General features: G+C 37.2%; 1 protein-coding gene and 1 pseudogene across 1 annotated transcript in view; one reads left to right on the top strand and one right to left on the bottom strand.

Moving 5' to 3' along the window:
* Nucleotides 1-27,792, bottom strand: part of PIK3CB (phosphatidylinositol-4,5-bisphosphate 3-kinase catalytic subunit beta) — a 178,881-nt gene that overhangs the window by 10,187 nt on the left and 140,902 nt on the right. The window contains exons 16-20 of the mRNA XM_070375585.1: nucleotides 26,052-26,151; nucleotides 15,814-15,992; nucleotides 14,882-14,991; nucleotides 14,057-14,135; nucleotides 1,086-1,253 (exon numbers count right to left, since the gene is read on the bottom strand). Of these exons, the coding sequence (XP_070231686.1) occupies nucleotides 1,086-1,253; nucleotides 14,057-14,135; nucleotides 14,882-14,991; nucleotides 15,814-15,992; nucleotides 26,052-26,151 (636 nt within the window). The remainder of the gene's footprint in view (nucleotides 1-1,085; nucleotides 1,254-14,056; nucleotides 14,136-14,881; nucleotides 14,992-15,813; nucleotides 15,993-26,051; nucleotides 26,152-27,792) is intronic.
* On the top strand, nucleotides 20,896-24,661 carry LOC102278581 (activating signal cointegrator 1 complex subunit 1 pseudogene; annotated as a pseudogene).

Genomic DNA, 27,792 nt, shown 5'->3' with positions numbered 1-27,792 from the left:
GAGGAGCAGGGCAGAGAGGAGTCAGCAGGCTGGCTCAGATACCAGATAACTAGAAATCAACTGTTCAAACTGCTGTGTCCTGGGGCTCATGTTTCAGTGAGGATGGGGGGTAGTTTCATATGAATAGTAATGAGAGGAGACCATCAGCTTTGCTGGTGATACTGGGCTTTGGAACACTTTTGTAGTTTTGAACAAAGACTAAAATCCATATTTAAGAGTTAAGTATTGAGGTTCCAATCATTTAAGTCACTGATTTAAATCAGAAACAACTAACATAGACCCTTTAGGGACAAGGCCCTAAATCAGAATTTGAACATTGATTCTCATATACAAGTTCCTGGATTTTGCCAATGATAAACATTTAAGTCTGACTTCAAAGTCTTAAGCCAGTAATACTTTTAGTGTTTCCTTCTCATTGAAAATTCATTAATTTCCTATGTATTAGGGATTGTACAACACAATAACACAAATAACACAATTCCGCGGCTTCCCTGGTGGCGCGGGTGGTAAAAAGCATATGCCTGCAATGTGGGAGACCTGGGTTCAATCCGTGGGCTGGGAAGATCCCCTGGAGGAGGGAATGGCAACTCACTCCAGTATTCTTGCCTGGAGAATCTCATGAACAGAGGAGCCTGGCAGTTCTCTGGAGTTACAAAGAGTTGGACACGACTGAATGACTAAGCACACACAGCACAACAGAATTTCTAGCACTGTATTTTTCAGTTTGGAGAGACCACTTGACAAACTCATTTACTTCTACTGTAAAAATCTACTGAAAATTTACTTAAGTTCATACATTCCCATAATTACAGAAGTTCATGCACTTAAAAAGTTATATGTTACTCGTTAAATACTTAAACTCTTAGGTTTGTTAAACTACTGCTCGGCTCTGAAATTTTATCTAGATGAAGTACAATTCAATGCTAATCTGTTAGACTCTAGGAAGGCCTGTTTATCATTTTGATCTAACCAGAAATGAAGCAATAGATAATATTAATATTTCCTCTAGGACACTGATGAGTCTAGCTGAGAGAATAGTTATTTGTTTGACAGTTTGTTCAGAAGACAAACAAAAACACACGAACCCAGAATTGTATTCTTTAAGCCAGTTCAGAAGGGCATCTTTGTTGAAGGCTGCTGCTGCAGCAACATTGCTACTGTTCAGCTGAATGTCAGCAATTGTTTCAGAGGTGCTCACAACTTCAATGAGGCCAGAGCGGTCTCCTGTTGCTAAGCAGCCGTAAGGTAGCATCCTGAAAAGAAGAAAAGGGATATAGAGTCACAGATCTATGCATCCATTAAATGAAAGGTTGACAGAATTCTTTTTTCTTTGAATTTTAAAAAAAGTTTTATTACCATTGATACTCTTGTCACTATTGTATCAGTCATATAAAAAAATATTAGTTCCACCTCCAGTTAGAGGATAAATATCTTGGCCAACAAATAGAGTACTTTATAGAACTCCAAAGTGCCAGCTAAATGTGTAATTTATTACCTGATTATTTGGTGCAATATTCTACTCACTTATGCAGGTAGAAGCATATTAGAGAAAAGAAAAGTCTTTCATTTTTACCCTAAATTTTGGAGAAGAGAATCACCCTTTACAGAGCATCTAGGTGCCACACTGCAAGCTAATAAGCACTTTATACATTACCTTGGTTAACAGCAACCTATCGTTCCACTGTTCAAGCCCACAAACTTAAGGTAATCTATGATTCTTCCTCCCATTCCCAATATTTACCTATCTTGAAAATGCATACAGGCTAAGAAGTTCTCTGTCTTCACCCTTCCTTAACCTACCACCCTAGTTCATGTCACCACCACCCCTATTCAATTACTCAAATTTCCTAACTAGTCTCCCTGCTCCCATAGTATAGTCTGTTCTAAATGCAAGAGCAATATATGCTGTATGCTCAGTCGTGTCCAACTCTTTGCAACCCCATGGACTGGAGCCCACCAGTCTCCTCTATCAAGGCAAGAATACTGGAGTGGGTTGCTATTGCCTTCCACAGGGGATCTTCCTGACCAAGGAATTGAACCCACGTCTCCTGCATCTCTCTGCACTGGCAGGAGAAATTCTTTACCACTGTGCCTCCATTTAAAATACATTCATAGGACTTCTCTGGCAGTCCAGTGGTTAAGACTCCACGCTGCTAATGCAGGGGGTGTGGGTTTGATCCCTGGTTGGGGAACCAAGATCCCACATGCTGCACTTTGTGGCCAAAAGATTTTAAAAAACAAACAGCCATTCATGTCATTCCCCTGACTGCAATTTTCGGCAATCGCTTCCCACCTGAGTGTAAGCCAACATGCTTCTTGGAACTCCCAAGACCTTAAATCTAGTCCTGCTTCCCCTCTCTTAGTATCTTTCCCTTGCTCACTTGTTTTTACTACACTGACTCACTTGCAACTCCTCATACATATTAGGTACAACAGTCTTTCATTCCTTTATCTGTGTTATTTTCTCTGCCTGGAACATTCTTCCCCAAGACATCTACATGGCTTATTCCCTTACCACTTTGAAATCTTTCCTGAAATGGCCCCGTCTCAGTAAAGAATTACCGAATCATCTTATATGCCAACAAACTACCTGTGGTCTCTTCCCTGCTTTATTTTCCTCGATAGCCCTCAACACTCCAAAATCCTGTACATTTTTTTATGTGTTTGTTTACTGTCTGTCTCTACCATTAGGATGTAAATTTCATCAGACAGGGATAATTTGTTCACTGTGTATCTTCAGTACCTGAGAGGGTGTACAAAACAGGCACTCAGTAAGTATTTCTGAATGAATTAAACAAAGTTAACAACAAAATTCCTACAAGTAAGGTGAGTTCCTTACTTAACAATTTTCAAGCACAATGTAACCTTCAATTTGCAAAAAAGTCATCCATTTAAGTAGAAGATCCAAGACTTAAAACTAGGTCTGAGTGGCTCTAAAGCAATCTTTTTAACTGATACAGTCTAGAGTCACTGACTATATAAAAGATCTCTCAGGCTGCTTCCTGTACAAAATAATTTTAGCTAAATTCATACGTAGCATTTTGCTTAAATTTGCATTTATATGATCCCTAATAAAAATCAACACTTTCTCAGGTCTCTTTTAGACATTTCAAGTAGAGTTTCTTTTGTGAATTAGTTAATCAGATATTTGGTCTATTTATTACAGTTTTAAACATTGTTCTTAGAGATTTATGTGAATTCTTTATATATTAGTATTATCCTCTCATTTTGGTTGTTAACGTTTTCTTTGGTTTTCTAAAAACTGTATTATCACTAGAACAAATACAAAATGGAATAAGATACCTTGTAAATTTCAAATATAAGGCTGGTGTCTACAGAAAATGCAAAGTATATAGAATTCACTGATTCAATACATACAAGTGCAGCTATATGTATGTTGGATGAATGTGACTGTTGGATGAATGAGAAGTGCCACTAGAACCTGTCAAGGACTAAGAAAGAGCTCTGTGCGGAGGAAGGACACAAGGGACAGAGGCAAGTACAAGGTAGAGAATAAATGCCGGATCAGGAGAGGAAATGGTCAGTGTTGAAAGACCAGGTGGAGCTTTATCTGTCATGTAAGGGCTTTACCAAAGAGAAAAATATATGTGTGTGTGTGTTGGGGGAATGAATGAATGTGTTAGTGTGAATAATAATCAGATAAAAGAGAGTTTCATTTTAAAGTTTTTAAATTTCCTTCTAACCAACAATTCAATTTTATGGTTCTTTAAGCTATTTCCTATTTCCAACAAAATATGGTTGGGAGCAAAATTGTGAAACTACATGCTGACAGCCTGATGATATACAAATAGCCTGCCTTTACATCTGCATTATTGATCAATTTCCCTTTTTTACAGTTTACCCTTCACTAGAAAAGGCACCTATGGAGCATGACAGTTTTTACCAATCCCCCCATCCTTATCATGACACAGCACATGTGAGGTAAACACGGTCCGGTCAAGTGCACTTTGGCTCACTTTCCGACATCTCTTCCTACCCTACTTGTAGCCAAACTGGGCAAAACTCCAACAACTTCCTCTTCACAAGCAGACACTGATGAAAGCATTTAGTGTCTTGAGGATAAAACGCTCACAATGGGTAGGAAAAAACATCCTTGTCATAAAGACAGTTTGACAGAAGTCAAGCTGGGGACAAACTCTTGGAGCCCTGACCACCTTACAGGGGCCCCCTTAGCACTCAACTTCTCATTCAGGCTATGACAATACTTAGTAAAGTTTATCTTCCTTTCTCAGACTCTCTGACTCAAAGCGCAATTTGTTATCTTTCCATTAAAGCAAGAATTGTAAAATGAGATAAATTCTAAAGCAGCAGGGATGGCAGCCCCATCACCCTACTCTGAATGGGTATGTAGAAAGTTTTCTCTGGCCTTGACTCTGACACACGGAACCAAGTCTTGGTGGTACTTTAGCCCATTGCCTCAAAAGGAGGCAAGTATAATTCTTTTACCTAAGGCTTGCATTGCTTCCATCTTCTTCCTTCATCCTTCTAACCACTGATACCAGTGTCATTAGAACTGCCGTGTAGCTCTCTCAAAGGGAAGTAAACCCCCATTAGTACAACTCAGATATAAAGTCACAATGAAGACAACTCTCCAAAATTCAGTACCTATTTGACACCCAGTGGTCAGAGTGTTCTAATACTGACGGCTTTCAAAAGTTCTAATTTGGCAGGAAAGCTATCAAGAGTATTTTGAGACATCAGAGAAAAATATGTACTTTAATTCATGCTTTTGTAGCACTTTTCAGGAGCTAAAATATTCTGATCAAAATAGTAATGTGTAGAAGGTATCTGAAGATCTGACATTGAACTTAAATGCCTGTAACTTCACTAGAGGCTCAGTGGTAAAGAATCTGCCTGCCAATGCAGGAAACACGGGTTCTATCCATGTTCTGGGAAGATCCCATATACCATGGAGCAACTAAGCCCGTGGGCCACAGCTATCGAGCCCTTGCTCTAGAGAGCCTGGGAGCCGAAACTACCGAGCCCATGTGCTGTAACTACTGAAGTCCGTGCACCCTAGAGACCATGCTCCACAACAAGAGAAGGCACTGGAATGAGAAGTCCATTCTACCACAACCAGAGAGTAGCCACCTTTCATCGCAACTGAAGAAAAGCCAGAAAAAAAAGAAAAGAAAAGCCAGCACAGCATAAAGACCCAACAGAGCCAAAATTAATTAATAAATAAAAGTATTAAAAAAATTAGTGTGTGCTACATGAACCAATTTAACCTCAACAGCTGGCCAAAAGAAAAACAAACATAACACCAACACTGGGGCATGTATATTTATAGAAACAGTCAAAAAAAAATGTTTGCTGAAAAAAACAGCTATTGGTTTGAAAATGAACTCAAAAGAATTAAAATCCTGCATATTTTTTAAAACATGGGATCAGAGTACAAAAAGTCAGCAAAGAACTCAACTGAACAGACAAGTTCCTCTTCTTGTTAGACACACAGTTTCCCCTGAGACTGACACCAAGTTTATTTCTAGCACTTCCACCTGTGGCTGCCTCCCTTTGCCTGAGGTCACAATGAACTTCATTTGATGCTAACTGTGCTTTACAGCTAAACAGAATGGCCAAAAAACAAAAAACTAGGAGAAAAGAATTTAGTTGGGGCTTTCAATTAGTCTGATTAAACTCAGGATAGTCTTTAGCTCAGCCTTTTGCAATTAAAAAGGCTCATTATATGGCTAGAATCTTCTCTACTTTAGTATAGCAGCCCACGGTGGAGCTTTATGTGCTGACCATGGAAACAAGTGACAAGTTACCAGCCAAAGCTTGAAAAGTTTTCCCCATTTTTTATGGACAAATAAAATAAAATCATTTTCATTGGGGTTTACTTTATAAGAATAATTAATAAACTTTTACTGAACTGAACCAGATAGTAAATATTTTAGGTGCTGTAGGTAATTAAATCATTTTGTACCTACAGCACAAAAGTGGTCATAAAAAAAAAAGAAGGGGAAAAAAAAAGGTAGGTCAGACCCCTCTGAGTTTGTGTTCCTCAGGAACAATTTCTTACAGTCAACCATTCCCCTCTTATCTACATATTATTTCTTATGACTAAGTTATTGACCAAAAGTTTGCTACCTATTCAAAACTACCTGTTCTATTTTTACACATATGTATTAGACATTTCTGCTAATTGAAAAGCAAACATCTTTTAATATGACAGTACTCAAAGGTCCTTTTTAGATGTACTATAATCTTACTTCTGTATTCCAATCACACCTACAAGTCATATTTATGGATCAAAACCTATGGCAAATTGTTCACTCTACCTCAACAGTACTGGAAAAGTTTCCAATGGAAAAATTCAAAGACCAGAGAATTCTTAAAAAAAAAACAAACAAAACAATGGACAATTACATACTTGGGCCACCAGAATACTTTTATAAACAAAGAGTTACTAGGTAAGTCTTACCATAATTTTTCCTAACTGCCAAATAACAAAACAACTGAAATCAAATTTAGAGTCTGACAGACCTCAATTTGGATCTAGCTCCACCACTCACTATTTCTGTAATTTTTGACAAACTGTTTATAATCCCTTAAACTTTAATTTTCTCATCTGCTGAAAAGGAATTTTCTCATTTTCTTGTAAATTACATGACATTATACATGTGAAGAACCTAATACAATACCTTGTTCAATCAATAAATATCAACTGTTTTAAGTTTTTAATAAATTAAAGTTAAAAAGAAATAAAGAAATACTCCTAATCTTGCAGGGATAAAGCACAAGTGTAACTGTTGCTAGCTACCTTGCGGACAAAGTTGCTACACATACTAAAACACATAAAAAATAATAAAGGAAAAAAGCTTTTAAAAGTTACAATTAGTAAGAAAGAAAAGGAGATGTCTATATTCCAGATATATAGATTATTCATAGTAGTGGCTCAGGAAGTTACTGACTTGGCTGACATTTTAATCTGCATGAGCAAAGAGACATGGTATCCAGCCCACGAGAACCAGGATCTGGACTTGAAATCCTACACAAAGCTGGGGCTACAAAAGGGCTATCAAGTGTATGAAGAGAACTAGAAAACGTCTGCTCGTTAATAACAGGATATACCATGAGAGTTTGCCTTAGATCTAACCTGGGCCTGGGGTGGGCAATAAAAAAGGAGAGATTCGTGAAAGTGCAAAAAACTGAAGACTTCCCATATGCTTATGAGCCTCAAATATAATCTGAAATATGAGAGCCTGAAGGCAAAGAGTTAACATAAAAACTGGTTGCTCATGCATAAAGATCTTGGGCAAACGCACAAACTAAACCAAAACTCATTTTGGGAGGAACTTTCACACCCTAGGGGGCAAAGGACCATCACAGAAAACACAATATTCACCAATAATGAATTCAAACTAAATATTAGTAACTACACAAGGAAATGAATAATATTAAGCATATAATTGAAAAGGTGATACCCTAAGAGAGAACAGTATGAAAGAGATGCTAAGATGATAAAGATATGAAAAGGAATACCAAGTATAAAAAGAGAAAAGTACAGTATTAATGGGAGAAGAGGTATACAAAAATCAAATCAAATACAAGAGCTAAATAAACAATTACCAAAACAAACACACTACGTTGATACACAAGAGATTAGACGATACTGAAGAGATAATTAATGAACTGGGAGACAGAATGAAAGAAACTACAATAAAGATTAAAAGGAGAGAAATAGCAAAGATATTAAGAAGACATGTAGGACAAAACAGGAAAGACCAAAATACATCTACTAAAGTTTCAAAAGAAAATGAAGAAAACTGCAATGACAAAAAATACGGATTCATTCTGCAGAAAATAAAAGATGTGATTTTCTTAAAAAGATAAAAAGAAAATGTGCAAGTAAAAATAAATCAAAAGAAATCCAAACACAGACAAATTATAGTAAAACTGTAGAAACAAAAGGCAAATAAAACTTTTTTGCTGCAATGGGAATTAAAAAAGACAGCTTATTTAGATTGACAGAAGACTTTAGAAAATGACAACAGAGGTCAGGATACTATGGAATAAAATCTTCAAGATTTCTAAGGAAAGCAGCTGTCAATCTGTATTTCCAAATTCTATAACCAGGTAATATAAGCAAAACCAGGAAGTTAAGGACCTTTGAAAATCCCCCCTTCTAGAACAACAAGAACACTGGCAAAAAAACTGTCAAGAATCAACTATTTCAGTAATACGGAAATATAAAAATGGTTTGCACTGATCTGGGGAGTATTTTTTGGCTCAATCTCAGTTGTGTTTTACTGTTACTTATTCTAATCCCATCTACTTTCCAGTTCTTCAGTAGACATGGCAACAAATGTCCCATAATCACTGTGATTACAGAAATCTGGTAGCCTCTAAAGGGGACAAAAAAGGGGTTGGAGCACCTTCAAAGCCTCATTTCTACATAACTGTCATTCTTTGAACTCTTGCAATTTCTAAGAAGATCCCACTAACAATTCTGTGTTTCTTTGACCTGACTGAAACCTTGCCTACTGTGAACTGCCTTTTAGCTAAGGGTGTTTCTCAAAAATAACCAGGAATAAGGTGTTTAACACTGAGGCTGTCTTAAGGGTAAATAAGAGTTGGGTCAAACAATAAAGAAAAACTTTAACAAAAAACTTAAAGGAAAACCTGTGGAATGAGATGTTCATAAAGGATATGAAAGACTGCAACACATTCAAAGGAATCTAGAAGCTGCATGGTTGTATACATTTCTGGGGTTGTGCAAAGGGATAGAAAAGAGTTGAGAAGGCCCTAGCACTCACTTCTTACTAACTTTGAGGCTTACACAAATTAGGGGTCACAACTCTAAATTACCTGGCTGACTCCTCAAGATATGTCCTAACATGCACAAAGAAACCTCAGTAAAGATTGGAAGACTTAAGAATTCCAGGCATTTAAGGAATCTGTGGTTAATCATTAGCTGACCAATAAACTAACCAAGCAGAGAAATCAGTGACCATGCATGACAAAGAACACAAACTTTACAAAATTAGTTGAGAAGTCATGAAATAAACAACAAACAGCAATAACAAAAAAAATCCTGAACAAGGGAGAGAACCTGATTTTCAAGGTTCACAAGATTAAAACCCTATATTAAGCATGTTCAAAGAAATAAAAGGAGCCATGTCTAAAGAACAAAAGAGAAGTATAAGAATGACAAATCAGATTTTGTTAGTGGTCCAGTGGTTAAGAATCCACCTGCCAATGCAAAGGACATGGGTTCAATCCCTGGTCTGGGAAGATTCTACATGCTGCAGGCCAACTAAGCCCATGTACCTTGGCTTTAGATCCCTACTGAAGGCTGTGTACCCTGGAGCCCATTCTCCACAGCAAGAAACCACCACAACGAGAAGCCCATGCATCACAACTGGAGAGTGGCTCACACTCGCCACAACTGGAGAAAGCCCACATGAAGCAACTGAGACTTAGCATAGCCAAAAATAAATTTTAAAAGTTAGGGGGAAAATATGATGAATCACCAGAGACTATATTTAAATAGAAATTATTTAAATGAACCAAATACCATGACATTTTTCAAAGAACAAGAATAATCCTAAATCTTATCACATACCAAGATTTCAGAATGCGCTACAATAATCAAAACAACATGTAACCAGCACAAAAATCAATGTCCAAAACAGAACAGAGTCCAAAAGTAAACTCATTCAATGGATCAATGAGTCTACGACAAGGGAAGCAAAGCTATACAATTGAGAAAGGACAGTCCCGTCAATAAGTGTCACTGGGAAAACTGGACGGCTACATATAAAGAATGTAAACAGTATCTTCTAACATCATATACAAAAAAAAACTCAAAATGGATTAAAGATCTAAATGTAAGACCTGAAACCACAGAACTCCTACAAGGCAATAGAGGCAGACAATTCCCAAATTCAAAACTTACTACAAATTAATCAAGACTATGCATAGAAATAAAATATATAGGTCAATGAAACAGAATTTAGACTCTAGGAAAATTCCCTCACATTTATAGTCAATTCATGTTTGACACAAGTACCAAGATAATTCAATGAAGAAAGAACAATCTTTTCAACAATGGTGCTGTGACAACTGGATATCAACACACTAAAAAAACGAAACTGTGGACTCCTACCACGTACCATACAAAAATATTAACTAAAAGTGCATTAATGACCTCCTAGATAAGGGCTAAACTAAAATTTTCAGAAGAAAGCATAGGTGTACATCTTCATGATAGTGGATTAGATAATGGTTTCTCAGACCTTACACCAAAAACACAAGAAGCTAGAGGAACAAATAGATAAACTGAACTTCATCAAAGGAAATATTTTGTGCATCTAAGGACACTATCATGAAAGTGAACAAACCCACAGAATGGGAGAAAATATTTGCCAATAATGTATTCACTAGGAGTCTAGTATCCAAAATATGTAAGAAACTCATAACTCAAAAGACAAATATAATAACCCAATTCAAAAATGAGCAAAAAACTTGAATAGGTATTTCTCCAAATAAGATATACAAATGACTATCAAGCACATGAAAATCTGGCTGACATTATTACTCATTAAGAAAATGCAAATTAAAATCACAATGACAAGATTAACAAAATTGCAAGCTAGAAACTGAAAAATACCAATTATAATAGGAGGTTTTAACATAACTCTGAAGTGACAAGTAAAACTTTAATGAGAAGAAAGATCTGGGAATAATCAACAAATTTGATATAACAGACCAGTTTATGACCTTACAGTTATTAACTACAGCATCTGAAATATTTTAAATCAATGAACATCACAATCAATGTGATAGAAAAACTGGGCATATGGTAATGCATAAAAAATCTTAATAAACATGACATTGATCTTACACAGACCACAAAATCTGACAGTAGTCAGATACAATAAAATTAAGACATCATAGAGACACCACCAACAAAAAAGTTCAATGTAATTTGGGAGTCAAAATAATCTAAACTAGCTCAGGACTTGAAGAAATAATAATGGAAATAATAAAACATTTAGAAGTAAATTCTATATAGTGTGATGTATTATAAAAAAGGACAAACAAGTACATTTTAAAACTTAAGGGAAAAAAATTTATGGGAAGCAGTTAATGTAGCTAGAAGAAATATATGTATGGTTTTAAAAAATGGAAATTAATGTCCCTATAGCTCAAATGGTAAAGAATCGCTGGTGATGCAGGAGACCAGGGTTCGATCCTTTGGTCGGGAAGATCCTCTGGAGAAGGGAATGGCAATCCACTCCAGTATTCTTGCCTGGAGAATTCCATGGACAGAGAAGCCTGGCGTGCTGAAGTCCATGAGGTCACAAAGAGTCAGACATGACTGAGCGACTAACACACATACACATACAATGTTCTGTTTCAAAAAATCAGAAACAGAATTAACACAAGTAAAAGGAAGGAAACTATAAAGATGAAATCAATGATAAAAACAGAAAAATTAGAAGCCCATTCTTTTAAAATACTAAGATGCAAACCTCTAAGACTAATCTAGAGAAGACTAATATGGAAAACATACTGCATACAAAATAATTTTACAAATGTAAAAGGAGAAAAAAATTAAACATAGCAGAAGTTGTAAAATTACAAGAAGACATTATAAATAGTATGGTAATAAATTAAAAAACAATGAAGAAATAGACAATTTTTAGCCTCAAAAGGGACTCAAGAAGAGTAATCAAAAAAAACCTAAATCCCAAAAGAGTCAATACTAGGACTAAACTTTCACAGAGATAGAAAAGAAGTCAATTTTAAAATTCGGAAAATAAAAGACAACATCTTTAAGATAATTGTACAGTGAAGGATTTTTAAAAAATAATACAAAAAGCATAAACCTCAAAGAAACCTAGGTAATTCACAGCAGAAAGAAGACACACTAATTATAAACACTGAAAAATTATTCAACCAAAGAAATGCCAATTAAAACTCTATGAGATACCATGTTATATCCACTAGATTTGCAAAAAACTAACAAGTCTGATTGGCAAGGAGATATTTCTGGGGAGAAACATAACACTGGTATAAACATTCTGGAAGCCACTTGGGCAACAGTGGTAAGGTTGAAAGTATACATGCTTTATGACCCAGCAATTCCACTTCTGGCTATATAAACTAAAGAACTCTTCCAAATGTAAGTAAAGAGAAGTGTACAAACAAATAAACACAAATAGCTACTAATAGGGGAATGGATAAACTTGTGCATTTACTCAAAACATTAATACAGAAGTGAAAATAACAAATTAGAACTTCACATATTCATCTTGATAAATCTCGAAACATGTAATAAAAGTAAACTTCAAAAAATTACATGTGATACGACAGTTATTTATTGGAAGTTCAAAACATTCAATGGATATATAATATATAGTTTAAGCACAAACATACACATATTACAGTTTAGAATGATGGTAAATCCTGAGTTGTGAGAAAGGAGAAGATCGTACGATTGCATTAATTTTATCTGCATATTTAATTCCTCTTTGAAAACATGTTAACATCTGTCATTAAACTATTAAATATCTACACAAATCTGGGTTTAAGAGCACAAAAATATTGTAAATTATCATCTATATTTCATGTTTAAAATATTTCACAGTTTAAAAAAACAAAGAATTAAGTAAAAGATGAAGTTATTAATAACTAGCATGGAGAAATGTTTTTAACTGTATGGCCCTATATCATGAAATATGTTTAATGTTTTTCTCTCCTTAAAAGGAGTAAACTGTAGAAAACTAGAGAACCAGGTATACCAAGGGCAGAGGGGATTGTATCATCTTTAATCCTACCACCCATAAGTAATGTCTATTATACCATTTTAGTTTCTGTAAACATTTTAAAATGTGTGTCATTTTTCAGCAAGTTTTTTAAATGGTTGAAAGCATTCTATCAAAATATTTTTTGCATCTCACTGGTTTGCATCTCCAAACTGATAGCAATTCTCTATAAACAATACTTTTAAATACCTGAGATGTTTCATCATATGTGAAAGCTCATAATTTTTTAACCATTGTACTATTGAGCAAACGTTGAAAAGCATGGCCCAATTTTTCTTTTTTACTGTAAATAAAGCAAGAATGAGCACCTTTGTGCATATATCTCTTCACATTTTTAATTTTAAATTAAATTATGGAAATATTGGATATAGAGTATAAATAAATGATACAGAGGTTTGTATTAATTTATAATGGTATACGACAATATCTGTGTTTCTGTTACTGCAACAGTGCTCCAGACTGTATTTCATTTAACAAAATTTTTGGTAAGAAATCAATGGTATCTAATTGTTCTTTTAATTTGAACTTCTACCTTAGAACAAATGGTATTTGCATAATTATTAGCTTATTTATTTTATAACTTGAATGGCCTTTTCACATCTTCTCCCTATATATTTCTATGAACTCTTAATATTTAGAATTTTTATCCCCTTGTCCTGTTCATTATGAATATAACACCTGGGGTGAGGCTCGACTTTGGTTTGTTGACACTTGAACCTTATATTTTTATATAATTAAATATATCAACAGTGTTTCCAATTATTGCTCTTTATCTTAAAAGATTTATAATAATTAAACTTTAAAAATCCATTATGTTTCCTTTTTCTTTGTTACCATACACCTGTTCTTCTCACTGTCTACCCCTAACAATGGTGGCAAGCAAAAAACCCTGGAAGTCCACCTAAAGACTTCCCTTTCAGGAAGGTTAAAAGAATCATGGTTACTAGGCTGAAAAAGAAGAGGCGCAGGCCCTTCTCTGGCTTATCACTCTCACGACCACCAGTGCATCTTTCCTGAGACCAGCTCCAAAACCGCAGATTGGGATGTGACTCTTGCTGTCACAAGTGTAGTTTTACACTTGATGAGGTCTCAGTAAGATAATGTATTGAGAGATTGTTGTAAACTATAAAGTATTATATGGATATGATTATGAACAACAACCAATAATAATATCAGGAAGAAATCAACAAGAAGTTTTTAAAACTCTATTGTGGAAGGAATACAACATGAGATAAAAAGAAATTCACTAGAAATCTTACCGAAGGTCCAGACCAGCTTCTTTCCAGAGTAAATCCATCAAGCGCAGCATTTGGAGTGTCAACATATCCTGCCGTAAATCTAAGCGGGAAAAGCCCGTATGTAAGTGCTCTATACTTTATGCTTAATAACATTAATTTAAGATTAACTAATTCAGCCAGAATTAACTGGCTGGAAAATAAACACTGAAAAATAACTCCTCTGTTAATTTTTTTCCCGGAATTTTAAATTTCTTTTAAAAATAGTTGTAAGCACATACACTTAGGTTCGCTTAATTCCATTTAACAGACCAAACACAGAGATGATATAATCTTCATGTACAGAAGAACCTGAAGCTCTATGAATTTTACATGATTTGCCTGCAATCACATAAGTAATGAATGGTAGCAATCATGACTACCTTCTGGTTGGTGTGATTACTTCAGAGGCATTTCTTTTATAAAATATGGGTAAAATTTTTTAATTAAAATATAAAACTATGGCAGCAATATAAAAATTGCTGTCATTGAAACAATGTTATGAACATATTGAAAATACTCTTATACTTTATAAGCTTTTAACCAAAGGAATACACAGCATTGTATTTTGTAGGGAAAAGGGAAGGCTTATTAGAACAATGCATGTTAAGTACGCTATACAAATCACTTTCCAAAAGGAGAAAAAAAGAGGGTTTATGATAGGTCAAATTCAACTTAATGACCATTAACAGCTACCTACTGGCTGCCATCTGTTTGTTCTACATTTTCACATCACCTTTCAGAGAAAGCAAAGAGACAATAAATGAAAAATACTAAGGAATTTGGCACTGTGAAGAACTCAATACATACCATCACCATTTTTAAAAATCACTCCAACTGAATCCTCACCAAACACCTTGTTGTTGTACACAAGCCACAAAGGCTTCATTTTGGAATCCATGTATTTACACTTCTCAACACTGAAAGGAAGAAAGGGAAAAATTAGCCCACTTCAGTCAAAACATATGGCAAGACTGTAATGTTGCTATGATATACTAGGCCTGGGAAAATCCCTCACCTGTTCCATTCAGGTCTACAGAAGTCAAAACTATAACATTTCTTCTTGGCAGAAAAGCAACTGTGACACTAGCCTTGGTCAGCATGCAGTGATGACAGATGAACTGAATTGAAAATCCAGATTTGCCCTTCTCACCCTTCTCATCGCTATATTTAAAACTCCTCCTTTTCTTTCCTTATTCTTCTTTAACTTTTGTTATCATACATGGACAATAACAATCAGAATATAACACTGGATTGTGAGTTCATTCGTGATTTCCTAAAGAGGGATCAACTCTGAATCCTGATATACTGAACATAATAATTACTTTCCCATTGTTACTTTTACAGGAAAAGTAAAAATAAGAAATCATTTTCTAAGTTTATTCAAAAATTTCATTTTGAAGGAAAGTTTAATTAGTAAATAATCTATGATGGCTGCAAACATTTTGCTTACATCAGACTTTCAACTCTACGTAAGAAACCAGTAATACAGAAAACAAATTTAATTGCATATAATTGAAAGGAAATTAACTTCCACTTACCCCACTGGTAAATTTAGCTAGAAGGCAAACATCCTATTAACATAAGAATAACTTTTGAGAACTTTAATATTTTCCTTCTTTAATTTTATTCCAATTACCAACAGCTGTCTTCACTGCTCCCCTAAAGCAGTCACTCGGAAATCCCTCCTACAATGTTATTTAAAGGGAAGTTCACCAAGCAGAGTACAGAAGGTCACTTACTAGAGTTCTGAGAGGATAACACATGGGTTGAGAGGTGATTGCAGGTCAGAGAGGGCTTCACGGTAAGCATTCTGTTTTAAACAAGTGTGCATTGCTTCTTTCCCTTTGGCTCTATTTAGCTTCATTGCATTCAGTTTGATTAAACTATTTAAAGTTTTTAGTTTATTGAGTGCTTCAACCTGAAAAATAAGTTTCCACAGCACCAAAATTCATTTCTGTTAAAAATAATATCACGTGGTACTATTAATCAATAACCATTCCCTATTAACTCTCCTCGCTACAACATACAGGCAGGGTAATCAGCTAAAGTAAAAATAGTACTCGCCTTATGACAAATATATTACATACAAGGAAATAAATTTATTGTGAACACTTGTCACTTAAAGCATCATTTTTCAAATGTTCACAAATCCTTTTCTTAAATAAAATCTTATAAATTAGAGAAAAGTAAAAAGACCTAGATTGCAGGTGAGACAGTAAGTATGAAACTTTACTCAGAACTCTGTAACTAACTGAGTTCAAATAGAATTTGAAACACAACGAATCTGAACCACACTCTAACTGGGCAACTCTATAGTATGAAAGGAAAATCTGTATTTACAAGTAACCCTGGGATTGACATTACTATCTTTGTTTAACATTTTGTTTAACACTCTTGTTTAACATCTTCTCAGTATATTCTCTTTCCACTAAGGGTATAACATAAATAACTGTTCAATAAAATAAATATGAATACAGACAACAATAGCTGTTGTTCAAGTCTAAATTACTGGTTTTTATAATGAGGTAAACTCTAGCTATCAAAACTTGAAAGTGAAAGTTGCTCAGATGTGTCCAACTCTTTTTGCAACGTGATGGACTATACAGTCCTGGAATTCTCCAGGCCAGAATACTGGAGTGGGTAGCCTTTCCCTTCTCCAGGAGATCTTCACAACCCAGGGATCGAACCCAGGTCTCCCGCATTGCAGGTTGATTCTTTACCGGCTGAGCCATAAGGGAAGCCCAACAATACTGGAGTGGGTAGCTTATCCTTTCTCCAGCAGATCTTCCTGACCCAGGAATTGAACTGGGTCAAATCTCTTACATTGCAGGTGAATTCTTTGCTAGCTGAGGTACCAGAGAAGCCTCTATCAAAACTTAAGCAAATAAAAAAAAACTTACGCAAGTAGTACAAGGGGAATCAACAAGGGCCAACTGAATCAAAATCATGTGTTTAAAAGTCAATCTTATTTTTACCAACTTAAGAACTGTCCAGGTCATATTAGTCAAATTCTTTAAGACCTAGCCTTGGCCAGCCATAAAACATAGAAAGGAATATTTCATTCTATTATTATGTCATTAAAACTGGAAACAACTGACAAATATTAAATACATACATCAACGTGTAAACTGCATATAACAAGCATATAGAATATGTATGCAACAAACATGAACACTATGGTTTGCATTTCCATGAACAGATTTATTTTACACCATGTTTTCATTTCTGAATTTTGCTTCTATACAAAGAAACCACTAAGACTCTACAGGGAAGTGAATTCAGCATGTTGTTTCTACAGACAGGCTGAGGGCTTGCTCACAGGAAACTGGAAAGGTTCTATGTAGTTGGAAGATAAAATCAAGATTGCTGAAGCTTGCCAAGTTAGCCATCTGTCAAAACCACAGACAGCCCATTTCTCAACAATTTCAGGAGCTGTACAAACACTTCTGAGAAGGGAACTAGCTGAAAAGTGGACTATGCAAATAAGAACTTTTTGTAGTATTTCAAATTTTAATTTCTTCCACATTTGTACAGTTGCAAATGTTCAGGGCCTATAGATAATTATGTTGATACACATTTCCTGGAACAGTGTTCTGAATAGCCACATGGCCATTAACCAAATACTTTTAAGTGTTTCAACACCTTGTCACACTGTAAGTTTACAGTGATAACAAGAATTGCCATGTAAAGGGTACAATCTTCCCCTGACTGTTCATTAGTAAGAAAGAGTAAGAATAATGTGATCCGACATATGCCATATTTTTGGTGTTGTAAAAATCAAACTGGGGTTCTCAGAGAAACAAGAAAATGCCCAGTGTAGTTTGATCATATGAATGAGTCCAAAGAAGTAGGGACTTTATCAAGGTGCGGGGGAATGCTGGTGTCTTAATTGACTTTGTGAAAAGCTGAATTTTATTATTCATGCAATGAAAATTACTGCAGGGATTTTGAAAAGGGAATTATTGTTGTTTAGTCGCTAAGTCGTGTTCAACTCTTTAGTAACCCCATGGAGTATAGCGTGCCAGACTCCTCTGTCCATGGGATATCCCAGGCAACAATACGGGAATGGGTTGCCATTTCCTTCTCCAGGGGATCTTCTGCACCCAGGGATTGAACCCATATCTCTTGTACTGATACATGGATTCTATACCTCTGAGCCAGCAGGGAAACCCTGAACAGAAGGTTAGGAGTTGGGAAACAAATGGCGTTCAAGTGAGAGATTTTAGAAAAGGTAAAAAGGGAGAGGAGTCTTTGCCACAAGGAAAATACAATGTAGTATCAAAAAACATAGTCTGGGAGAGCATATTTAATACTACATAAAATGTCAGTTACGTGAGGTGAATATACTACTTTCAGTTTACATTACCTAGATGAAACTTGGACTGCAAGGAGATCCAACCTGTCCATCCTTTAGGATGGACAGGTCTTGAGTGTTCATTGGACAGTCTTGAGTGTTCATTGGAAGGACTGATGTTGAAGCTGAAACTCCAATACTTTGGCCACCTGATGCGAAGAGCTGACTCATTTGAAAAGACCCTGATGCTGGGAAAGATTGAGGGCAGGAGGAGAAGGGGACGACAGAGGATGAAATGGTTGGATGGCATCACCAACTCAATGGACATGAGTTTGAGTAAACTCTGGGAGCTGGTGATGTACAGGGAGGCATGCTGTACTGGAATGCTGCGGTTCATGGGGTCGCAAAGAGTAGGACACAACTGAGTGACTGAACTGAACTGAGATGAAACTACCCTGCTAATATTTACAGCTTACATACTGTAATAATTACAATCACATACTGCTTATGGTCTAAATTTATACAACAGCATTAAGTAGTAAACCTTCAGGACTCATTTTTCTAACATGGACTCATATACATAGAAAAACTGAAAAGTTGATAAATCCCCCGATACTTTCATCAACATCAAATGACGCCTGTGAACTCTACAGTATCAACCAAGCTGAAACTGACTTTACCCAAAGAGACTGTGGCCTTTTGCCACAGTAACTACACACTGGGAGAAAGGAAATAATCAGGCTTTTCAGGGATTTTTGGACACTGTCTCTAGAATGGCACTAATGCAAAGGGACTCAAAACGTCACTGACGTTCACCAAACCAAGGGGGGGCTTACGGAGGTCAAGTTGACAAAAGAGTTTTAGCATAGATCTTTCTCGCAAAGGGCACAGTTAGTTCCAAATACATCTTGTGGTTATTTCTGTAGTTCCAGAATGTATAACTGAAACAGATAATACTCAGAAGCTGGCAGAATTCCCATGTTGGTTCCCTGATCTCTGGAGTGAGGGCTACTATGGTCGGAAAGGCTGGGTGGAAGTTATTACAACTGTTTCTACCTAGTGTTAGTCGCTCAGTCATGCCCGACTCTTTGCGAGCCCATGGACTGCAGTCCACCAGGCTCCTCTGTCCATGAGATTTTCCAGGCAAGGATACTCGAATGGCTTGCTATTTCCTTCTCCGGGGGATCGTCCCTACCCAGGGAATGAACCTGGGTCTCCTGCACTGCAGGCAGATTCTTTACCGACTGAGCTACAAGGGAAACCCATTTCTACCTAAGAAAACAGTAAATACATTCCTGGAATAACTGTATAGGTTAGTGTTATCATCAAGGACTTGAAAGATGCAAGGTGGTGATTCCCATCACATCCTCATTCATCCTGCCTACTTGGCCAATGCAAAAGATAGATGACTCTTAGAGAATTACAGGGGATTGTTACCGCCTTAACCAGGTGGTATATACCAGAGGCAGTTTCACTGCATAAATAAAGTAACTTATCTCCTGGTATCTGGTATGCAACTACTGATTAGACAAATGCTTTATTTTCCACACGTGTCAATAAGGACCACCATAAGCAATCTGCTTAAGTTAGCAATGCCAACAATACACTTCCATTGTCCTAACTCAGGAGTATATTAACTCTCCAGCTCTATGTCATAGTTCATTTGAAGGAATCCTGATCGACTTTCCCTTCAATAAGATATCATGCTGGTCCATTACAGTGATAACATTATGCTGACTGAACCCAGTGAGTAACATGCAGCAACTTCTCTGGACTTAAATTTGTATTTCAGAAAGTGGGAAATAAATTCAGCAAAAAATTTGAGGCCTTCAAACTCAGTGAAATTTCTAGAGCTCAAAGAGTGTAGAGCATGTTAAGATGTCCCTTCTAAGGTAAAAAATAATCTGGTGCTCAGGACCCTCTTTACAAGCAAAATAAGGCACAACCTAGTGAACCTCTTTGGATTTTGGAGACAACATATTCCTCTTGTACCTTGGCCTATGTATTGAGTGATCCAGCACCTGAAAAGGTGCAGGTTTTGAATGAAGTCCAGAATAAGAGAAGGCTCTGCAGCAAGCCCAAACTGCCACACACGTTGTGGCCACATGATCCAACAGACCTAATGGAGCTTGAACGGCCTTTGGCAGGCTCATAGAGCTGAACCATAGCACAAGTCCTTAGGATTTGGCAGAGAAACAAAAACCTACCATCCCCTGCTGACAGCTACTCTCTTTTTGAGAAATAGCTCTTCGAGTTTGCTTCTAGGTTTGAGAGGAGAGTGAATGTAATCATGCAACCTGAGCTGCCTGTCAAGAACCAGGTTTTATCTAACCCAGCACACATAAAGATGGGCGAGCACAGTGGCACTTCATGATCCAGTGAAAGTGGTTATATATAAGACTGTGGTCATGTATGGATGTGAGAGTTGGACTGTGAAGAAGTCTGAGCGCCGAAGAATTGATGCTTTTGAACTGTGGTGTTGGAGAAGACTCTTGAGAGTCCCTTGGACTGCAAGGAGATCAGCCCTGGGATTTCTTTGGAAGGAATGATGCTAAAGCTGAAACTCCAGTACTTTGGTCACCTCATGCGAAGAGTTGACTCATCGGAAAAGACTGATGCTGGGAGGAATTAGGGGCAGGAGGAGAAGGGGACGGCAGAGGATGAGATGGCTGGATGGCATCACTGAGTCGATGGACGTGAGTCTGAGTGAACTCCAGGAGTTGGTGTTGGACAGGGAGGCCTGGCGTGCTGCGATTCATGGGGTGGCAAAGAGTCGGACACAACTGAGCGACTGATCTGATCTGAGCCCAATCTGGCCCTGAAGGCTCAAGTTACATGAAGGAGTAGCCGACATATCCATGATTTCCCACTCCTGTTACACTATCTTCCTTCTCCTAGCCTACAACATGGCCTCATGGGAAGTTCTTTATGATGAATAGATACAGAGAGAGAAGACTTAATCATGGTTTACAGATGACTGGATTACAATACGTAGGCAGGATACAACTGTGGTACAACAGCCACTTTCAGGAATATATCTAAAGGACAGCAGTGAAGGGAAATACTCCCAGTGTGCAGAACTTTGAAAAGTGTACCTGGCTGTTCATTTTGTTTTGAAGGTGAAATGGCCATGTGTGCAATTCATGAGCTGTGACCAAATTTCCAAATTTGCTGGCATATTGAGTGCAGCACTTTCACAGCATCATCTTTTATCATTTGAAATAGCTCAGCTGGAATTCCATCACATGCATTAGCTTTGTTCATAGTGATGCTTCCTACCTATTCTATCGAATATAAAATACTTGATGGCAGCAACATAGCTAATGTGGCTTCAGATCACCAATACCTAACACAAACCCTGGCATATAGCAGGTTCTGAATAAGTATACATTAAGTCATTTTTTAAAAAACTTCTGCCTCTTACACGCCCTCTGCGGCAGGCTCCAGTTCCTCCTCCTCCTTTCTCCACTTCACTAGTCCCTTCAGGCCTGTATAAAGATCCACATAATCATGGAAGTTCTGCGTCCACAGCTTATAAAAATTGGTGGACGGGTTTATAGGAAGAATCCCATCCAAGAACAGACTTATCAACATGAAAAAGAAGATGATGACTATTACCAAGGCCTCGTGGAGTGTGCAGAAGAGCCCTGTGAAACCTACGAGGTGGTGCAGACCCCACAAGGTTTCTGATGTACCGTGAAGGCCCCCAGCCTACTCTACAAGCATATTGTTGGAAAGAGAGGGGACACTAGAAAGAAACTAGAAGTGGAGACCAAAACTTCTATTAGCATTCCTAAGCCTGGACAAGAAGGAGAAATTGTAATCACTGGTCAGCATCGAAGTGGTGTAATTTCAGCCTGAACTCGGATTGATGTTCTTCTGCTCACTTTTAGAAGAAAGCAGCCCTTCACTCACTTCCTTGCCTTTTTCCTCAATGAAGCTGAAGTTCAGGAACGATTTCTGAAATTCCAGGAGGAAGTACTGGAGAAGTGCTCCATGGATCATGGGGTTGATAGCAGCATTTTCCAGAATCCTAAAAAGCTTCACCTAACTATTGGGATGTTGGTGCTTTTGAGTGAGCAAGAGATCCAGCAGACATGTGAGATGCTACAGCAGTGTAAAGAGGAATTCATTGATGACATTTCAGGGGGCAAACCCCTGGAAGTAGAGATGTCAGGGATAGAATGCATGAATGATGATCCTGGCATGGTGGATGTTCTTTATGCCAAAGTCCATATGAAAGATGGCTCCAACAGGCTGCAGGAATTGGTTGATCGAGTGCTGGAACGTTTTCAGGCATCTGGACTAATAGTGAAAGAGTGGAATAGTGTGAAACTCCATGGTACAGTCATGAATACTCTGTTCAGGAAAGACCCCAATGCTATTTGAAAACTTCTACTTTGGTACCCTAAAGCTCAATTCAATTCACATCTCTCAGAGGTTCACAGTGGACAGCTTTGGAAACTATGCCTCCTGTGGACAGATTGACTTCTCCTGAGGTGGATCTTGGGAAGCACTGAAGTTAAAATCCTCACAAGGTGCTGAGGGAGAAGTCTCATCACTTTAAGCGCCAAGGAGGGATGTGGGAAACTGGGGATAACTTCCCTGGGCGGCTCCCCGAGGATGCCACAGTGCCTCGTGGTTGTCCACAGTCACCGCAGTCAGCCGGGATGGTTTTGGGCGTGGGGAGAACATGTGCCTGTAACATATGCCTCTTCATCTTTCTCATAATCTACCTCTCTTTCCAAAGCTCTTCTCTGGAAATGTACCTCTGAAGCCCATTGGAGCTCAGACTCATAGTATTTCTTACATACCTACTGATTTTGCCCCAGCCTTTAAACTTTTTTGTATTAATATTAATACTTTAAGAGAATTACAGATGTGTGATCTTATTAATCTCTCCACCTAGATAAAATATCAACAAATTCTAGAAGGTTTGTATTTTTCCCTTCCTCTTACACTCTAATTTTTAATCAGTACCCAGAATTTCTTTTTCATTGTGGTAAAAAAACACAGAACATAAACTTTAGTCTTAAACCACTTAAAAGTGTACAGTTCAGTGATGTTAATTATATTCATCTTGTGAAATATCTCCAGAACCTTTTCGTCTTACAAATCTGAAACTCTGGACTCATTAAAAAACTCTTCTTTTCCCCCTGCCCCCCAGCAACCACCATTTTACTTTCTACTCCTATGCATTTGACTACCTTGTATAAGTGGAATCATACACTGTTCATCTTTTTGTGACTGGCTTATCCTCCTTAACATAATGCCCTCAGGGTTTATCAATGTGTAGCATGTTACAGGACTTCCTTCCGTGGTAAGAATGAGTAATATTCCACTGGATGATACAGTCATCCCTCAGTTTCTTTGGTTCCAGGACCTCCCTCTGTATCTGTGGATTCTCAAGTCCCTTATATAAAATGGTATAGTATTTGCATATAACTTATACATACCATCCTGGATACTTTAAATCATTTCTAAATTACTTATAATGACCAAATACAATGCCATGTAAATAGTTGCCAGCACACAGTAAGTTCAAGTTTTCCTTTCTGTAACTTTCTGAATATTTTTGGTCCACAGTTGACTGACTCCCCAGATGTGGGATCCATGGATGTGTTGAGGGCTGATTGTACCGCATTTTGTTTATCCAGTCTTTCATCGATGGACACTTAGGTTCCTTCCACCTTTTGGCTGTTGTGAATAATGCCCTATGAACGTCGGTATACCAATATCTGAGACCCTGCTTTCAGTTCCTTTACTACTTAGAACTTTAACTTAAGCAAAATAACTGGTAAAGGTTTCAACCTCTTACTTTGATCTGTCCTTTTTCTTCTGAAGTTGGTCCCTTTTGTGCTCTCTCAGTTCCTGTCTCTTCACCCTACCCCAGCCCTTGCCTTCCCATACCACTGACGGAGCTGCAGTATTTGGCTCTTTTCTGTTTACTTCCCAGGGCAGCAGCAATTGAAATGGTGATATCAGCAGGACTGTGCAGTTTCCCAGGAGAATGTCAGCAACAGAAAGCACTCCTTTGCTGCAGACCGGCAGAGGGTGGGGGCTCTTCTGCTCAGCCCCACCCGTCAGCCCTGCCACTTTCTCTGCTAGGGAGCCCCAGCCTCACTGTCACCTCTCATCCCTGCCCCCCTACAGCTTTCCTCCCTCCGTGGCCTCTGTCTTTCCTTCACCACTTAGTCTCATCCTGATTATTATTTTCTGTTTGAGAAGTCTGATTCTGAACCCCATGTGTTAATAAGGCCACTAACTGGTTAAGACTGTATGTAACACTCAGATTTGTTACCCTTGTAACAGCACAAATCATTTGTGAATAAATGGATTTCTAAAGTGAAAAAAAAAAAAACTTCTAGTGGTAGGCTAGATAACATTCAATTCATGAAAAATTATTGCTAAAGAACAAGAGCATGTCATTGCTATCTGTCAATGAACAATTTCAGCATGAAGAAGCTAATACAGGGCTGCTTCCCTTGATGGCAGAAATGCTCTCATTTCATCCTTTAGGGCACCAAGAAGCCACCAACAATCAAGCCTGGGCCATGGTTATGCATCTCATTTGGACGAAAGCTCTTGAAAAACCATTGCTATTTGCAATTACTTAGCTGTATGAGTCAAGACTATCTCCAAAACAAAAATACACAAATAACTGGATACTGAGACAACTGTCAACAATAACCCTTGATGGAATTCTGTATTCAGTAAAACAGCATCTGTTTATTGGCTTATGTTTTACTTTAGCTTCAAAGATACATTTATACTGAAAAAATGAAATTGTTGTCTATTTTATTTTGATTTAAAAAAGAGGACTATTGCTAAAAAGTGTGAAAACTCCCTGTATAATAATAAAAAAAAAGAGATTTAGTTTTATACTTGGACAGAACTAAGTCTGAAACTTATTCTTTTACTTAATAACTGTGAACTTTTAGGCAACTTATTTAATCTCTTAAAACCTTGTTTTTCACCTTGTCAAATCCAGGCAGTATCAGTGACTACTGTGGCACATTATTAAGAGAGTAAAATAGCATACTTAAAACACTTATTTTGGTTCCTGGCATATAGTAAGCATTTAATATCTGATCTATTAAAAATGACTAATACCTCATTATCTGCAATGATTAGAAAATGAAGACCTAGGAAGAAAATGACAGAATATGAGAGATATTTCATGCCTGAAATATCACAGTTTCAGGCATGTATACACAGTTTGAAAAAGCAGCTTGAGTATATTGAATTCTAGAAGTTATAACACCTACGAACTAAGGTGTCAAAATATGTCAATCTAAAACAAATGACAGAGCATATGAATCATATACACTATTCTTATTGGAAGGAGTATCTCAGTGGTATGAAAAAACAGAGTCTAAAGATTTCACAACAGTTACCATCAAACCCATTGTTAAGCATGTCTAAATAGGTATTTGCTACTAAAAGTTAAGTCATGGTACTAATACTATGAGGAATCCTAATTTTTCAAATAGCATTCTATAACATTCTGCTAAATTTGCCAAAACTTAATTTCTAAGCTTACATTGTTTATTAAAAAATGTATTAATTGAATTTAGATATGGAAATCTCTTATGAAACAATGTGATGGGAGAAATAGCATATGACACAATTTATCATATATCATGTGGCAAAGTGAACATGAAGATTAAAGCAAGCTGATACCTGCTTAGAAAGCGCCTTCATGTGACCTACGCTTCCCCGGCAGTACGCTTCAAGGATAACACCAAATTGTACTGAAACAGCAGGAATGTGTACTTCAGATCTGCAAAAAGGTAACAGTAAAGATTTATCAAATACTTCAGGTCCCCAAATGAAAATACTTTTTAATGAAATTAACTGATGATGCTTATCAAAGAAAGGAAGATCATATCACATATACAGTCACTGGTTGGATGCTAACCTTTTAATTCTTTAAACACTGTAGTTTGAAAAGAAATGTGATATTAACATTAGTTAATGGTTTATTCCATGAAATCTGAAGTTTTTACATCTTGTTTTTTGGAGTGAAATGATAATATTACCAATTTATAGACAATTAAGATGATGGTGATTGCAGCCATGAAATTAAAAGACACTTAGTCCTTGGAAGGAAAGCTATGACCCGCCTACATAGCATATTAAAAAGCAGAGACATAACTTTGCCAAAAAAGGTCCATCTAGTCAAGGCTATGGTTTTTCCAGTAGTCATGTATGGATGTGAGAGTTGGACGGGGAAGAAAGCTGAGCGCTGAAGAATTGATGCTTTTGAAGTGTGGTGTTGGAGAAGACTCCTAAGAGTCCCATGGACTGCAAGGAGTCCCATGGACTGCAAGGAGATCCAACCAGTCCATTCTAAAGGAGATCAGTCCTGGGATTTCTTTGGAAGGAATGATGCTGAAGCTGAAACTCAGTACTTTGGCCACCTCACGCAAAGAGTTGACTCATTGGAAAAGACTCTGATGCTGGGAGGGATTGGGGGCAGAAGGAAAAGGGGACGACAGAGGATGAGATGGCTGGATGGCATCACCGACTCGATGGACGTGAGTCCGAGTGAACTCTGGGAGTTGGTGATGGACAGGGAGGCCTGGCGTGCTGCGATACATGGGGTTGCAAAGAGTCGGACACAACTGAGCGACTGAACTGAACTGAACTGAAGATGAAATAGATCTGACTCATATCACACAATTAACAAATCTCTCAATTGACTTCTATTTGATATTTTTTCTCATTTAAAGAATGGTAAACACATTTGAAAGGAAGGAATAGCTTACTCTGTTATTCATTTGAGGATTTAAAAATAAGAAGATTGAACTAGATGAGAAAGAAGGTAAGTTAAAACGTTAATAATAAAGAAATCAAGATTCATAACTATAACCCCTAAAATTACATCAAAATACTATACAGCTTATTTTCTTTAAGAAGCTAAGCCAAAGAGGAGAAAAGTTATCTTTCTGTTACTGATTAGCTTCAAAAACACGAAGTCCAGGTGGAAAAAAATCACAAATGTCTGAGTAGAGTCAGAAACAAAGAACTGACAATTTTCCTAGGAAACAAAAGATCTTTAGCTCTCTTTCTCAATTTTACTCCCATATAAACTGGTTTACTAACACTGATATATTTCTGAAAATGACCTTGTCAATAAAGAAGCTAAAAATAAAGTTGCTGATATAGGAAAACCTAAAATCTTTTGTGTGTGTGTGTGTGTGTATACATACATAATTTTATTTATTTTTTGGCTGCCTTGGGTCTATGTTGCTGGATGGGCTTTTCTCCAGTTGTGGTGCATTGGTTTCTCATTGTGGTGGCTTCCTTTGTTTCAGACCTCGAGTTCTAGGGCACACGCACTTCAGTAGCTGCTACTCCCAGGCTCTACAGCACAGGCTCAATAACTATAGTGTACGGGTTTAGTTGCTCCACGGTGTGT

This window comes from Bos mutus, chromosome 1 (genome assembly GCF_027580195.1).
Source record: "Bos mutus isolate GX-2022 chromosome 1, NWIPB_WYAK_1.1, whole genome shotgun sequence".
Classification (NCBI taxonomy): domain Eukaryota; kingdom Metazoa; phylum Chordata; class Mammalia; order Artiodactyla; family Bovidae; genus Bos; species Bos mutus.
The sequence above is the reverse complement of the archived record's forward strand: the minus strand, read 5'-3'. Positions and strand labels throughout refer to the sequence as shown.